This window comes from Notothenia rossii, assembly GCF_949606895.1.
Source record: "Notothenia rossii genome assembly, chromosome: 9".
NCBI lineage: Eukaryota > Metazoa > Chordata > Actinopteri > Perciformes > Nototheniidae > Notothenia > Notothenia rossii.
The window spans coordinates 19,877,367-19,895,371 of record NC_136907.1 but is presented as its reverse complement, the minus strand read 5'-3'; the positions used below and the strand labels follow the sequence as shown (position 1 = coordinate 19,895,371).

The 18,005-nt window shown below is 37.2% G+C and overlaps 1 protein-coding gene across 5 annotated transcripts in view; it reads left to right on the top strand.

The window, feature by feature from the left end:
• dbn1 (drebrin 1) overlaps positions 1-18,005 on the top strand; it is a 96,510-nt gene that overhangs the window by 58,142 nt on the left and 20,363 nt on the right. For all 5 annotated transcript variants that reach the window (XM_079650279.1, XM_079650277.1, XM_079650278.1 and 2 more), the window contains exons 2-3: positions 14,773-14,828; positions 17,077-17,189. In XM_079650279.1, coding sequence (XP_079506405.1) covers positions 14,773-14,828; positions 17,077-17,189 — 169 coding nt within the window. The remainder of the gene's footprint in view (positions 1-14,772; positions 14,829-17,076; positions 17,190-18,005) is intronic.

Genomic DNA, 18,005 nt, shown 5'->3' with positions numbered 1-18,005 from the left:
AATGGATAAACCGTTTTTTAACTTTAGTTTTAAGATTGTTTGCCAACCAACATCCTGTCTTTACAATTCTGCAGGTTTCTGCCAAGTGGAAATGAAGCATTGTTATATTTTCCAAGCCCAGCGTAAACCTTTCCTTATGAGCTCTGTCCTTGAATTCTGTTTTTCATTACGTTCAAACATCTACCAACAAAACTTTGCCTCAAGCATCTTTTCAGCATTTCTACCTGCATATAAAATGATGCTCCAATTAAAATATTGAGTTACCTTCCATACTGTATCTACGGGAAACGACTCTCACTGCTCAACCTTGAGGAGAATCTCAACAAGAGAATTTGAATGAAGTGTCTTTCAGGGTATTTTTTTTGTTACCATTTCTTGTATAATAGATTGGTGTCCTCACTTCTCCCTGAGGCACTTTTTCAGTGTAATGGAGAGAATGAGGAGTCTGAGGACGGATGTATTCTGAATGCTCAATGAAACAATGCAGTGCCCTGTCATACTGTAGTCAGAGAAACACTGAGTGTGTGTTGTGTAGTTGTTTAGGTTTGTCACTGCTTTCTCTCTTGCTGAGTCAGTGTCAACCAGACCTATATGTTACACACACACACACACACACACACACACACACACACACACACACACACACACACACACACACACACACAATCCTAAACCCTCATTTTGGTCTCTAGAGAGCTGATTAGGGTGAGTTGAGTGTGCATGGACCTGCATAGGGATGGTGATATGTGTGTATGTGATGTGTCCTAAGGGCCACGAACAATCCCATAATGCTGACTAAGTCATTGTGACTGACTTTGGGCCACAGCTGAGGCTGTTGTGACTGTCATGTCCATCTGCAACACTAAGTTTAATTACTAGAAAAATGATTATTGTATTGAATTGCAGACACATTGCAGTCAAATGTAGATAACACACATTGTAGTCCTCTCTGAGTAGAAATGCATTGTTGGCTTTTCGACATTTCAACTGCACACTGCCTCAGGCCAAGTGAGCTGTCAGCCTGGGGCAAAAGAAATCTGTCTTACCGGAACAATCTTGGCATATTCCAAAGTAGGCTAACTCAACTTTTACTAAAGGTTTACCCTGGCAACAATAAATATGCAGAGTGGAAAGCCTTAAATATAGATGTCATCCAGAGATTTTGACTATGGTAATACCAGAAAGGTCTAGAATGTTGGCATGTCTAACAGTCTAAACCTCTTTGGGAAAGAGTCAAATGTAAACACTTTTATATTGTATTCTGATTGTCTTCCAGCGCTGTTTTTCTACTAGAGTGCAATTCCATTGTGAAACATGGCTCCACAAATCTGCAAAGTTTCCAGAACATGACAGTATGAAAGAGAAACTGCTAAATAAATAGTCCAACATCCAGTCCAAACATTGCACAACTTCAAAATGGATGAGATTTCCACAATCTTCTGGTAGATAAACATTCTGTTATACTGGCAGCAGATACTGAATGAAACCATATAACAACCTGTTGTGCTTTGGCATCAACACAGTACAGAATGTACTTAGAGACTATAGAAAGCTCTCCTAGACAAAGAAAGAAAGAAGCACGTGACTGCCTCCTTGTAGATACAAAATTAACAATATTCATAATTTTTTCATGTGCTTGGCAAAAACAGAATCTGTATTTATCCACGTATTTTTCTCTACGTTCACCCCTTTTTGGGTGAAAACATTCGCTGTCATTTGACTAGTGGAAAATAGCTATGGTTGAGTTATGTTTTCTGCTTCTCCTCTTATTTAGTCCTTTAAGGTGCTACATTTATCTTGGGTAAACTTGTTCGTAGTTAAAGTAGGATCATATCTTTGATTCCTAAAATGTTTTTCAGCCTGTGGCCCATAAAATGAAACCTATTGTTTAGGGACTAGAGCTAATTTCCTTTTTTTTATGTCAATTTGTTTGTATAAATTGCATCTAATTTCTCTGTTGTATTTTGGCTGGTTTCATTTCAGTTTAGATTTGGTGCCTGTAAACATTTCACTTGAGGTTTAGTCACGAGAAGTGATTATTTCTCAGAAACCAAACAGTTTCCTTTTATTTTCAACTGTTTAATCTGTTTGTGTCACACACACACACACACACACAAGGGGAGCTCAAGCTTTTGTTTTGTATTTTAGTCTTTGTATTTTCATCGCTGTTGCCAAATGGAAAGCTTGGCAGTAACGTTGTGTAACTAATTTTACTTTTCAGATTATAAATTCAAGAAATCCTAATTATTCTAATTACAAATCTATTAATGTATGTGCCATCTCTGTCTTGCCTTTAGGGAAGTGCTTGATCCAATTCACTCAGCTTTTCCAAACAACACAAAACTAATTATGGTCTTGGCACTATTCCTTTTTAAAATAATACGTATTTTTTCCATCTCAACACTACAAAGAACCCACTGCAAAACATGGAGTCAGACAGTTAGGCGAGTGGTAAGCCTGATGCTTCGCTCACCAAATTCTTGAGTATTGATGGAAAATGTTCCCTCAGTAACTCTGCTGCCTCAGCAGCTCCTGGTTTGGCAAGATAACTTCACTTAACATCTGGCAAAACTATCATTAGCTATGAGGATGTAGGAATGGTGGCAGGGATGTGCGGTGGGAGGCATATTCAACAGGAATGACTTATAGATGTCAGTAAACTAAAGGATAAAGGACATGAACTTTGTGCAGTGTATATGTAAAGTACACTCATGCTCATATTTCATGTTTATGCTGCACTGTGAACTGAAGGACCTTGTTGAAAAAAGACTTCTCTACTCTCTTTCCTGACACCAAAAAAGTAAAGTCTCCTTCATACTCGTCAAATCGTCATTTGATCAGTTTTTGACAAAATGGTATTTGAGAAAAGTTCTTGTACAGCTGCTTGTGTTTTCAGAACATATTGAACATTTCAAAAGCTTGGCATCTTACATACATTACAATACATTTCAAACAATACCTGCATATTTCAAGAAATACACATGCATGCAAGACTTAAAACATGATAGAAACACTTTCTTGCCAAGTTTATGTATTAAAGAAATTATTTAGTTGGAACTTATTGGTAGAATACAGAATATGAACCAAAATGTCCTTCTTAATGCACCAAAACAAATTATAATGGCAGGATCCATTTACTGTGGCCTTTGATATTAGCTAGAACTACAGTCTGAAGAAGCTTTTATTATTTCTCATTTAATGGAAACTAGATGATGAATTCTCTTACCTTTTAAACTGTAAATAGTGTTCATTATCACCCTCCCCTTCACCTCTCAACCTCTCTGCACGACTCAGCAGTGCAATAATGGTACACTCAAGGGAAGCCATTACTAGAGACTTCTTCTTCCCCTCATTATAATGTAATGCAGGCCCAGACAGATGCTCATGTTCAAGTCGTCCTTTGGTCCTTATTTTTCTCCTCTTGACTTGCTGAAGAGAAATACTCGTCTCTCAAATATTTTCAAGTTCTCCCACTGTCGTCTTTCGTTTTCACTGACCTTTTTCCTTCGGTTGTTTGAATAATATTACCATATGTTACTTTGATTCTGACTTTTTAAGGTTATCTTGTAGGGAGCCATTGTAAGTCTGCCTCTCAACATCTGTTAGGTAGATACCAAGTAAATGGTCAGGCATTCATGCCCCTCTGAGGATGAATCATAATGACTTTGGTGATCATTTGATCTTTCCTCTAGTGCAAAATTCCCATTAGCCAAGTATTTGAGTTCATGGTTAAAATCCTGTAACGTTGACTTACAGTTTATGGTAAACCTGGTCATTGATGTCATGTTGACCTAATGCATGTTGACATTCTATTATGCTAAATGTTAAATAGTAGCATGCCCAATGTTTGCATGTTAAACAGGAAATATTATGCTAATTTGTAGGTTCATATTTGTAATTTGTGACATATTTACATGCTATGATGGTCAAAAGGTCTTTATTTTTCTCTTACTGGCTGTGCTGCAGCACCTGTCCACCCACATTTGATCTGGGATTTACCAAATAAGGAAAAGGAAGCTTCCCCAGTTTCTGTACATCATTTCTTGTCATTTCCATACCAGCAATCCAGCTTTGCCTGAAACAAAAAGATTGAAGTTTGGAACGTCTGACATGTCCTAAAATAGCTAGCATAAAGGTGATGAACACTTTCGACTTGCATATCAACAATCCACATTTTTGCATCAATATGAAAAAGGAAGTTGCCTCAATACAACACTTCTGCTTTCTGTTCTGAAATGAGCATTACAGCCTCGTCGTGGCACTAGCATTCCTACAGATAATCGGTCTTGTTTTCCCATCTCTGCTTTTCACACCACTCACTCTCTTGTGTCTTACTCATCCCATTGGCGTGCATATTTCTGCATTCCCAAACCGACAGGAACAGGATTCACGGCTGTTCCCTAATGCCTTTTCGTTACTCCCCCTGAAACTTTACCCGTAACTCTCCATCCTCATGTCTGTCTGCCTCATTTCTTCCGCGTTAAGTCACCATGTGAGGTTTTCACTCAATAAATCACGCTACATTATCCGACCTCTGTAATAACAGCCATTGCCAGAATACTTAATCATCCCCCATAGTTCTTTCCGTCCTATCCCACAATGGTCTTTGCATGCCTGCTTCTGTGCTTACAGCTCTTTGTCTCTCTGTTCTGCGTATCTCTTTAACTGCACATATATAATTTTTTTCTTTCTACTCTGGCCATTAAAAACACTAGACTAGAGGAATCCATTACTCTCAAACCCAGAGGTTAAATAATGGATTTTCTGTTGGGAACAAAGCGTGCTTCACTTTTATATTTGGAGAAAACATACAGAGAAACAATGACCACTGTTGCATGTCTGTATTTGAGTGTACTTCTACGCTTTTTCCTGGTATAATAGTTTCACAATGTACAACCTTTATGGAAGCTCTACTGATTATTGGATAGACGATGAGATAAACAGTAACCTTTGTCCCTCTCTTTCATTCACTTTGTTAATGTCTGTCACTGTCGTAGCCAACTGCTGACTCTTTTTCTAAATAAGCCTCTGCAGTCTGCCTCTTCTCTCTCGTGTTTTGTCTTCACTGAGTCAGTAGGAAGGCTGGCAGCAGTAAAGTGCTTTCTGGCAGGACTCATGACATCCGTTGTCTGGTGACGCGTGTCCAAGAGGCCTGGAAGTAGAAAAACCCAAACAGGCTGATACCTGGGGGGGGGGATTCGAACATTTATGTCTAGCCCTTTTTATTGCCATGTTACTGTGGTACTCTTATAGCAACTGATGCATTTCCTACATGTATAGGGCTTTAAAAAATTGGTTAAGTAAACACACAAAATACTAAGTTTTTCATAGTATTTAAATGTTATTCAAATGTTAAAGTCCTCTGACAAAAAAGCTTCCGAGTGTTCACCATTTTATGTCCAAGGACTGCTTCAACTTATAATTTTAAGCAACTGTGTTGCAGATCTGTTTCAGATGAATCCAAAAGAATACACATCAAATGTTGGGGCGTTATGCCTACTTTATGGACATACAAAACCTTTAGATATCCAACGCTATAACCTCCCAAATCCCAGTTTGCTTCAACAGAAGACATTCGAGAAGCTCTGTTAGCTTATAGCATGCTAGCACAGATTGAGGCTACCTTTTTTTTGTTTTTGGACTAAAATGTATCTGTTGGATAGATGAAGTACTGCCGAGCACTAAAAGCCAGTGTCAAATACTATCAATTATTTTCTTGCCATAGATCAGTTTATTATTTAATAAGTAATTCTAAACTACATCTGTCTTTGGAATCTCTGACATGTGATCACATCATTAGTGCCAAGAAGGTTTGGATTCATTGCCTAGGTGAACCCTGGAATGATAACGTTTCAGGGCTACTGCAAGTACTGAGTCTCACCAAAGTTGTACCTCTTTATAGTATTTGTCTTCCTCATGCACCTTGAAAATAGGTGCAGTTGTGAAAATCCTCACTTCCCATGCTAACAGTTTACTCTCTGGTACATGAAACAACCTGGTGAGCTTCAAGACTTAAACTGTTCTCTTCAATTTTCTTTTGTGAAAAGGTAATTCTAGTAAACTGGTTTTTAGTACAGAACAATCTCACTGGGTGCATACAGCCATAATGTCAGCCACCACCCACACTGCTTAAAACCAGCTAACCTTTGTCAGGGGGGAGTTTGTACAAAATTTTACCACCGTACTTGCATTTTGAAATCCATTGTCATCACCATCAGTTGAATTGGTAACTAATATAAGAAGTGGAGTGACTTTGTCATTGGCGGACTCAGAGTTCTAGGCTGTGGCTATTTCCTGGAGTCTACTAGCTCTGTAAAATAGCCAAAGAACAAGCAGCTTTTATATGTATCAACAAAACAATGAAAGCTTCCTTTTATGGTAAATTGTGTTGAGACAAAATCATGTAATACCTTTTTCTTTATTGAAAAATGGTTTTGCAGAAAACCTTGTATATTTTTAAAGTAGTGTTGAAACAGAAACCTTTGTATTGATTATACTCTAACAAAAATAAAATACCCAGTCCCAAGCATGCCTCTCTGTGGGCAATACCAGCAAAAGACATGACCTACCTGACTGACTTTTAATCCCTGCTGCAGAAAACATCAGCAGCGCCATCTGCAGTCTGTGTGAAGCTACAGAGGAATAGACAGTTAGAGACAACAACTACGACATTTTAGATCATTTCTTGAGCTGAAATGTCAAGTTATGCACTGTTATGCCCCAAACATGCTCTGTTTGATAAGATTGAATTGATACTGCAATATATTTGTTTTACTTCCTGCTGTATGAAAGACAGAAGGAGACAGAGGTCATGTCTGCAGATCCTTTTGAAGTGGTTAAGTGGATCCAGCTGGATCATCGTCCTACACACACACAGACAGACAGACAGACAGACAGACAGACACTCTTCATCCTGTGTGGTCACCTGGTGTGTGTGTGTTTGTATTTTGCCCTTCTGCTGCCCTACACCCTCCACTTTCCCATCATCTCTATCTTAACAGCGTTAAGTTTATTCGCACCCCTCAGGTCACAAACTGCTGTTGCCGAGATAACGATGGGGGATGCTGCCCGGTTGCCATGGTGACATCCCCTTTGGGGTGTGTGTGTATGGAGGTGGTTTATCTTTGCAACCTCCTTTTTTCTTTTTATTCAACAGCCCTCAAGCCAATGCTATGTACTGCTGATCCTACATATTATAACAAAATAATAGAAATTAGAGAAATATGAAGATTAGATTTTCGCTCAGAACTGATTTTCTTCTCAGTTCCTGAATACAGGTTTGGGGAATTGATGTTTTAAGTGTTGTGTTATGTTGTCCTGTGTTTGTTGAGACTGTCACAGAGGTGTTTATTCAGTACTGAGTCGTCCTGTTCCTGTAAATGACATTCACAGTTCCTCCTCCCAGATGCTGTTTGTTCATCCTCTCTGGCATTTGAAAATCAGCTCTGTTAGTAGTTAGAATTTGTGATTTTTTTAAGGCTGACAGTGTGGATCAGCTTTCATCTTAAAATAACTCTGGCTCTGTAGCTTCTTCCTGTTGAGACTCCTGTTGTTTGAATGCACCCGGAGGGATGAAAATATCCACCTTTTATGTGTGTTTCTGGGAGAAAGTATTGGATATGATCTATGTTGTGGGTGTGTATGACGGACTACATAAATAGGGAAAATAGGAGGAGGAAGGTAAAATCATTCTTCAAAATTGCCATTTGAAGATTCAATGATAGAATGATTTGATTGTTTTTAGCTGAGATGAGTTAAGTCTCAACTGATCTGATTAAGTCCAGACTGAGAACACATTGAAGGACATGAAATAATCTCTCATCTCTATTAATGGCAATTATATCATTTAGATTTTCCCCTCGAAGCTTTTCCCAGTCACTTTCCGGCTGTATGTTAGTTCTACACTTTGAGTATAACACTTTGTAGGAGGCGTATTATATCAGAGCTCTGCTTACTTTAATAAATGAACAATACATTTTACATGTACAAATCTTTAGACCTGAACAACGATACTAAAATATGTACACACACACACACACACACACACACACACACACACACACACACACACACACACACACACACACACACACACACACACACACACACACACACACACACACACACACACAGCCTCCTACAGTAAAGAGCAGATTAGAGAGGAAAGCGGTTATTCCGCCTCCAGTTGAATGCACTACAGTGATTATTTTTCACATCAAAGGCAGCGTGGGCATGCACGTTCTAACACACATGCACAAAAACAGAAACACACACATACCTGGTGTAAACACATCATGCAAAGTGTGCAGTGTGTGTGTGCACACTGTGCTATAAATGTTATATTTCCCTAGGTGTAAAGTTGGGTTGAGTTGATGACAGCTTATGATTCACATCATTTTCATACTCACTGAAGCCCTCACTGAGCCCCTGTGACCTGCACACATAGATGCATGGGCTATATATGTGTATGCTTTAAGGCTGCCTCTTTTTATTTATTATTATTATATCATATTCCATTTTAAAATATAAAGTATGACACTAGTACCTTAATAGATAATGCAAAATAGAAAAACAAAAAAAAACGGATTCTAAAGATACGATCATGATCAGAGATGGAATGAGTACAGATGATTTACTTTAGTAAAGTTGCAATAATATATTATAAAAATACTAGATACAAGTAAAAGTCCTGCATTCAAAATGTACTTGAGTGAAAGTAAAAAAGTGTTAGCATCACAATAGAGTACCAAAAGTAAAAATACTCCTCATGCAGAATGCGACTTTTAAGCACCATATATACAGTGGGGCAAAAAAGTATTTAGTCAGCCACCAATTGTGCAAGTTCCCCCACTTAAAAAGATGAGAGAGGCCTGTAATTTTCATCCTAGGTATACCTCAACTATGAGAGACAAAATGAGAAAGAAAAAAAAATCCAGAAACTCACATTGTCTGATTTTTAAAGAATTTGGTACCACTTTACAATAAGACTACCCTTATAAAGGGTTTACGAATAGTTTGTAATTCATTTATTAATTAGGTTTTGAACACTTTATAAATCATTAATAAGCTTGTATAAGACAGGAGATAAACAGGGCAACTTTGACCGGTTGCTTGCCAAATAGTGAGCCCACATTTATCTGTACTGCTCGGTATTGCTAAGTCTTATAATGGCTAATTAGCGTACTTCGTCTTCTTCATCAGCCAGCATCCTTGGTATCTGTTGCTCACTGAGTTGATTGTTGCTACGAAGCCAATATAAGGCTTAGTCATCTTGCCAAATAGTGAGCCTGTGTTGATGTATAGCACTGGTTTATAAATGGTTCTTAATGATTAATAAAGTGTTTACAACCTAATTCATAACCTAATTATAAACCCTTTATGAATCCTTTATAAGGGTAGTCTTATTGTAAAGTGGTACCAAGAAGGTATTTGCAAATTATGGTGGAAAATAAGTATTTGGTCAATAACAAAAGTTCCTCTCAATATTTTGTTATATACCCTTTGTTGGCAATGATAGAGGTCAAACGTTTTCTGTAAGTCTCCACAAGGTATTTTGGCCCATTCCTCAATGCAGATCTCCTCTAGAGCAGTTTTGAGTTTATTTGAATAACTGTATATACTACTGAGTAGCTTAACATATAATAATATATACTAATGTATACGTAGATTTTTATATTGTATTAATGATCTATATCTGTACAATAACTCTTTCCTACAAAATGGTAGTGGAGTTAAAGGATAAAGATCATTTGAAAAGACAGAAGTAAAGTACAAGTACCCACCTTCTTCCAAAGAGTCTCCATGCACGCCACAACAACACAAAAAAGCTTTTTCTGATTTGATGCCAAAATGTGGCCTTTGCCTCCAAAAGCTGTTACAAATCATTGTTAAAATATAATTTGTTAAGGCACAAAAACAACCTGATTGGTTTAGTGAAAGTTCATGTTTCGGGTTGAAATTATAATTGTGTTAAAGTCATGCTTTGAAGCATGGTTGAAAATAGGATATTAACCGCAGCGTAATATTTATTTTATAAAACCAATCAATCCACATAATTGGTCACTCTTTATTAATTAGTTACGAATTCTTCTTTGGTTCCCATTGATAAGGAGTAAAGCGTCCTACAGTTGCTAAATGGCTTTTTGAATTACAGTTAACATTATATTGTTTTGGTGCACTTTATGGAACCCCTTTTAAAAATCGAGTGTGTTGGATTGGTTAGCTCGTCACTGAAGCGAGGCGGGATGTTAATGGCTGTGTAGGTTGTGCTCAAATTAGATCAAAATCGCTGAGAAGAAATGTAATGTTCTCTTGACAATGCTAAAGGAGAACTTTTCTTGCAAATTCCCTCGCATACATTTACAAGAAAAGATAACTTTTTAAGGCCATAGTGATAAATAGAAGAGCTCAATGATTGTGACCGCTACATTTGTGATTATTTGATTAGTCTTTTTCAATTATTCAATATTCCTCTAATCTCTCATCCCACTGCCTGCTGTTTGTTCTTCCTTCCGCCCACTTTTAACCTTCCTGCCTCCTCTCTTCTCTGTCTAATTTTCTGTCTTCCTCTTATCCTTTTATTCTCATTTCCTCTCCTTCTCCATCAATTTTCCCTTTGTGCCATCTCTTCTTCTATTACCTCACTCTCCCTAAATGTCCTCCTCATTCTTTTTTACTCTTGTCTTACTTCCTCTCCTCTTCCTCTTACATACACAGCTGCACGTGCTTACACACACACATACACCTGCACAAACACAGCTGTTTCTAGGTCATGAAGGGCTTTATATGAATAATAAACAACTGTCTGCTTTAAAGAGAATTATTTATAGAGCATCTAGTGTGCAAGTGAGACTCGAACACGCTCTCTCTTTCGCTCAAACCTTTTTCCTTTTTTTTCCATCCGTCTTTTTTCCATGTTCTTATTTCTTGACATGCTCTTTTTTGTTTTCTGTCTATAAACAACCCTTAAGCTTTTTTACTGATTTTGTGTTGATGCTGCTACTTTATCTTTCAATTATAATAATAGTAGTCAGTCACTGTCGTCAGCATATATATAGATATTTTCCATGTTTGATGGTCAGAGTGCTTCTCATGATTTTTGGTGAGTAACATGACATGACTAAATCAGCTTTAGGGCTAGGGCAATTAATGGTATTTTAATCGCAATTACGAATATGGCTTGCAACGATTACGAAAACAATGTAATCGAAATGAAACGATTATTTTTCTATTATTATTATTACTTTTTTTTCAATTTTTTTTGTTTTTGAGTTGAATTATACTTAAAGTTCAGGGTAATCAACTGTTAAAAACATACTGTTCCCCTTTTATTTCTTCAATAAATGGATGTTTTCAAAGTCAATGAATAATCGCATTTAATAATCACAATTACAATTATTAACCCAAATAATCGAGATTATGATTTTGCCATAATCGAGCAGCCCTATTTAGGGCCTCTAATTGTTGACTTCATCAATCACAGCTGTAGCATGTTCACATTCAAACATCTGCATATAAACAATATTTTGGACTCCACTAACTCATGAGAAAAATATCTGGCTCTGAATCTGCTAAATGCTTCACTTTGTTCATCAGATGGTAACGTTGCCAGTCTCCCAGTTGGAGCACAGTGTGCAGAAGGCTTTTACTGCTTTTGTTATGCTGACAACAACTGCCTGTGACCGAAAATTATCAAACTGATGATAGAGTAATGGAGTTGATTGTGGAAAAGGAGATTTTGGTGATGAAATGCGCAGTTTGGCAAGGAGAGTGGGGAGAAAAAACACAGAGTGACTCGTCAGAAACAGACAGGATGGAGGGGGAGATGAGGTCAGCAGAAAATCAGACCTTGGCCAGACTAAAGCTTCAGGCTGAAAACACATGAGGTCATCTGGACTGGTAATACCCGCCTCTCACACTACAATGGTGGATGCCACTGTGAGAAACAAATCACGCTGTTGAGATTACAGTGTTATTCCGAAAAATGTATATACTTGGTATTTATTTATGCATACCAACAGTGATGTTTGAAATGTTACAAACCTTATATTTTCAAGTTGTATCTTTGCAAAAATGGTTCAGTATCACAATTCACATCTGACTTTGTCGTGTTTCCCCTATATATTTAATATGGGTAAACTAGGAAACCCTTATTTCATAAACTGAATTTGTAGATAATCAGAAAATAGTATATTCCCTTCCAACTGTTCAATTTTAATTGTAAGGTTTGGTATTTTTTATGAAAATAATCTTAAAAGAAAAGTGGTGATCTGATGCACAATGCAGACAGTTCTTGCAGGGTTTCCCCCCAGATTGAGGGTTTTTCCTGAATCCACCCCATCACCAAGACTTTCTCATTAGTTTTTCTGATGTGTAAAGAAATGCATAATCCAATGCAGATATATAAAGTGCACTCAGACTTAAATGAAATGCAGCACCCTTAAATCGATATACAGTACATGTATGCAATCATTGAGCTTTTGAGCTGATTATGAGTTTGGTGAATAGTTTATTTGCAGTTTAAAAAATATAATCTTCAATAATCTACAGTGCACTGCTCTCCAGTTGATAATCTCCAGTTGAAACCCTGATAGATTAAAGGGTAATTTCCCTAACCTCAATCCCAGTTTGCATTTCATATGGAGAAAACAATTATTTCAAGCAATGAATTCATTGTCTCCATCCAGACCTAGTATTTAATAACTGGAAGTTCTGACACGTTTAAATCCTCTTTAACTCCACTTCACGTACCAGATGGTCAATCACGTATACTGCTGCCTGTCAAATCCATAAAAATTAATCTAAATACACTACCAGTGGTGGAAATTCACTAGCTTACTTTCTTTCTGTACGTTAGTGCAAGTTTAATATATGTATAATTTGCTCATGTGTTTCCATTTTTATGTTACTTTATGCTACACCCAAGTACATTTGGAAGATAAATGTTGAACTATCGAGGGGTTATTTTAAGAAAAGGAAAAAAAGATATATGTTAGAAATTATATATTGAATATAGTTGAAGCTGACAAGGTCGAATTTAGACGGATAAAAGCTAAAACAAGTTTGACAGTATGGAGCTGAGTTTGAGATGTCCCTTAATGGCCACCATACAGATGATACACCCTTTAGATTTGGGCCTCAGTACAAAAACTAGTATTGGAGATTTTTTTCCAGCTTTACAATACATGATGTAAATATTATTATATATATATATATATATATATATATATATATATATATATATATATATATATATAAATATTATATATATATATATATTATATATATTATTTCTACAAACGTAGCTTTAGATCTAATAAATGAATTCTGACCTGCAGGTTAATAGATACCACATCAGGGTCATCACAGGAAACCCGTTTAATCTGCAAATGACAGCTAAACTGTAATCTCCGTCACCTTTATTCTAACCTCAGCCTGGGAGGTCAGGGGTGAATGTGTGTGTGAATACATATGGAGGTGTGTGGGCATTCATGTCATTTATTTTATATTATGCAGTGAGTACATAGTGCCTGCTATAAACTGTGGCAGTTGGAAAGTTTTTGTCTGGAAAAAAGACATCAGTAGAGAGGACCACAGAGGTCAAACTAAGAGAGACATTTTGTTACAGTGTGTGAGTGTTTGACTTTGTAATGTGTGTGAAGTTTTAGACCGGAAAGTGAGGACATTTAGTCTTGGTTGTAGAATTAGTTTTAGATAGATAGGGAGTGTATTAGGTCAATGGATGTCCTCACTAAGTGGTATGAAACTGTGTTTGTTAAGGATGTGCATTTGTATTATCAAGGCAGAGACAGACAGAGTTCCCACAGTCATTAATCAAACTCTGTAATCTGCTTTACACACACACAGTTGAGCAAATAACGCAGCTCTTAGTCTTCCTAAAGAGGGTTGTAACACTTGTGTCTGGTGACGATGGGAGTCACTTGTTCTGTTGACCTCTGTTTTCTTGGCCATCTTCACCAAGAAGCATCTGTTTTGTTTTCTAATGTTTATTAGATATTACAGTAGCATGGTTGTGTTGTGAGTACTTGCACCGCAGTGTTTACAGGAAATGCTAATTCACACATAGCAAAAAATGAGCCTGAAATACTTTTTGATATACAGTGGAAGAGATGGCTCCTTAGAACAGGAGCATGGAGTGCTTTCCTGTTTATGTTACACTCAGAGGGATGTACTTACAACTGTTGTTAACTCCTACCTCTTGATCATAGATAGTAGTGGTTAAAATGCACTTAAGTCAATTTGGGCGAAAGTGTCTGCATTTGAATTATGTGAAAACAAGAATCTACATGCTATCTGCTCCCTGAGATGTTTCTGGGCACATTGGGGCTTTAGCTAAATGCTAATATTGGCCTCTAACATGCTGATGTTTTGCAGTTATACAATTTACTATGTTGTGTGTTTTAGCATTCTAAATGTACATGCCATACTGTTATTGTGAACATAGTAAACAATATAATCACAAAAAATGTGTGTTTTATTGTGAAGTTAGCATATTAGCATGCTCATGTTAGTGCTTGGCTACCGCAATGACTGTTGAATTCAAGTATTGTAGCTTGAAGCATCGCTACATTGATTATCCATTGTTGGACTAATTAATTCAGGCCAATTGAAAAATGCATTGCAGTTAAATCAATGAATACATTCATATGTTTTAGTCCTTTAGAAAAACACATGCCAAATTATACTGTATTGTTTCTCAAGGGGAAACTTTGTCTTGTTTTTTAACACATACTCTCCCTCTCTTTCTAACAGGGCCTTGTACTCGTATGAGGATGAAAGCGATGATTTGAAATTGGCATCATCAGGAGGTACGTTTTAAATGTTTTATCATCAATCCAGTCCATTAGTTTCATCTCTCTCAAATGACGCATCTAGCTGTTCTCTTTCTTTGTATGTCTTGATGAACATGGCTGTGGATAAGCATGTTAACACCATGTGTGGCGCGGCTGTAATTTGCTGCTGCAGACCTGCGGTTGTAACTTTTGATGAGCTCTGCAGGATCTGCTGCTGCTTTGGGGGAAAAACGATCTTTGTTCTCCTGATTGTTACTGAGCCATCAGAGCGCTGGGTTCATTATTACAGCAGTTAATGATGCGCTGCATGATCATTACAGCTTAATGAGACTACTCCGTATTTGATAAACACACATACAGTATGAAAGGCTCCTTCTTCTTCCTCCCTTTCATGATATCTTTGCATAATGGTATGTCTAAATGAGTAAATATACACATGTTCGGGATTTTCCCCACATTTGGAGTTTTCTATTTATGATCTCCATATTTATTCTTAGCACAAAACCATAGGAGTCTCCTAGCCAGTTGAATCGTACTATAATGTTTATATATAACTTCAATGGAGCTTTGTTTGTAATTAAACAATTTATTTATATGCAGTCGGTACAGCAAATGGCTCCAAAGTCCTTGCTATTTAATCCAAGAAACAGAGACAGAACAAGATATTTTTGGTTTGGCCTCGCCTTGGATATGTGGTAGATGTTATTCAAGAACTGGACGTGTCTCGCGGTTTTACTTAACGCACTTTTGATTAAAACCACAGCTTATTCTGTGAGTCTAATGCAATCATCAACGCAGATTCCTGAATATGAACTGATCACATGAGAGGAATAAACTGGAGCTACCACAGTGAAGTGTCTGCATCACTAATGCTAGAGAGCTGCAGGATAAAGAGCCACTTCTGCCAGCTGCGGCCTCAGTTCGCCTCGTGTCGGCAGAGCCGTGAATATTTCAGAGGAAACGCACCGGTTTATCTGCGCTGTAAACCTCAGAGGGAATCTATCTGCCTCCTCAGATCAGAGTAGACCAGAGTCATGTTTGTGTGTTTGTATGTGTGCTGTTTACAAATGTGTGCCCATCTCTGACATCTCCAGCTACACGGATAGATACAGGGATCAGGATCATAATCTGAGGCAAAAAACTAGCAGCCTGCAACGCGATTCTCCTCTGCAGACAGTGGGGGGAAATGTATTTAGATCCTCTCCTTTAGTGAAAGTAGCAATCCAAATATGTAAAACACATTATTCACAATATAAGTGAAGGTCAAGCATTCAACATACTACCTTAGTTCAGGAGTTTTCACAGAAAAATGTAGAAGTATGGCCTCTGTCAAAGTCAAATTATTGAATAATATCATTTATATAGGATAACTCGTTTAAAAACAGTTTAATATGGGTGTAATAGGGATGTAATAACAGTGTAATATGGGTATAGTAACAGTATAATTAAGATGTTATATGGATGTTATTACATGGGTGTAATATGGCTCTTATGACAGTGTAATATGGGTGTAATAAAGGTGTGATAGGGTGTATTCATGTGTAGTATGGGTGTAATAACGATGTAGTATGGGTGTAATAACAAGGTAGTATGGGTGTAATAACAATGTAGTATGGGTGTAATAACAATGTAGTATGGGTGTATTGAATTGATTTATTTAAAACAAGGGACTGTGTGTACATTAATCAACATATTAAAAACATGTAAAAGTACTCAAATTAGCCAAAAGACTAGTTTTCACCGATAGTCCCTTTGCCAGATGGTGATAGTGATAGGCATCCTAAAAGCAAGAATTAAAATACCACAACATTGTTATACCAAAAAATAAATAAATAGACGACATCACTGATGTGTAATGTCGAAAAATGCTAACAACTAATTTGATATGTGTATTTATATTTGATTGCCCATTTAATGGTTAAGTATAGGTAAGGCAAGTTTATTTATATACTGTAGCAACTTTAAACACAAGGCAATTCAAAGTGCTTTACAAAAATGAAAAACATTAAGGGCATTGGGAAATAGTGCAGCGGAATAACATTATCAAATGGTATTTTAAAAACAGTAATTAAAATGCAAAGAGAATAAAATAAACATAAAGCTAATGTAGAATAATACAGGTATAACACACATGAATAAAAGTTGCAGTGTAGTGTGAGATATTAATAGTTGAATTAAAAGCAGGTGCATAAATAAAATTCCTCATGCATTATGAAACATAGTAGTGCAGCAGGACTGATGCAGTTTGTGCTCTGTTCTGCAGGAGGCGGGCTGGCAGAGATCACGCTGACCTTCGACAGCGCCCGGGTGATGTACGGCTTCTGCAGCCTGAAGGAGCCCGCCGCCGCCTTGCCACGATACATCCTCATCAACTGGGTTAGTCCCGGGTCGGGGGGGGGAGTGATGCAACGCCAGACACCTCAGGCCATATACACACACACGCACACGCACACAGACACCAGAATGTCATATTAGAGGCAAATATTGGAGTCATTAAAGTCCATGTAATGTCCAAAATAAAAGTTATTCTGTGTTAATAAATCGCTTCATCACTTTCCACTGTTTCATTTGACATATCAACATCAATGATTCTTTCCATAAATACCCCCCAAATAACATGAAATGTGTGCCACTTTCCCGTGTTATTCCGCTCCGGTAGCGAAAAGCTTGCCAGCCATTAACCCAGCTGTGTGACGTCACACGTGGCAAACACCAGCCTCGTCTGGATTGTTTGTTTTGTATCCTTCCGCTATTTTCGCTCAACATATGTGTAACCGGACCTCGCTAAACTTTTTTTATCTAACAATTCATGATGGGGAAGCGATGTGTAGTTGTGAGCTGTGAATGTTTCCTGATTGCTATAAACATTGATCATGGGTGCTGGAAGATTGTGCACAAAACTCGGGTCAGAATTAAGTTACTACAGGTGTTATGCCAGCTTGAGCTAAATGTCACCAGAGTACAGTGAACTTGCCTAGTGACTGAAATATATAAAAGTTGAAGTGAAATAAGTAAGGCCAAAAATGAATTACGTCTGAATATCTTTATTATTTTTACCACTTTTAATTATTTGTGGGCTCGCACATATACCAAAATAGACTAATGTACACTGCAATAAAGATCAAATGTTACAAGTGAAAAATTAACAAAAGAACCCTTTTTTATTTATCAAACAGTAAATTAATACAATCT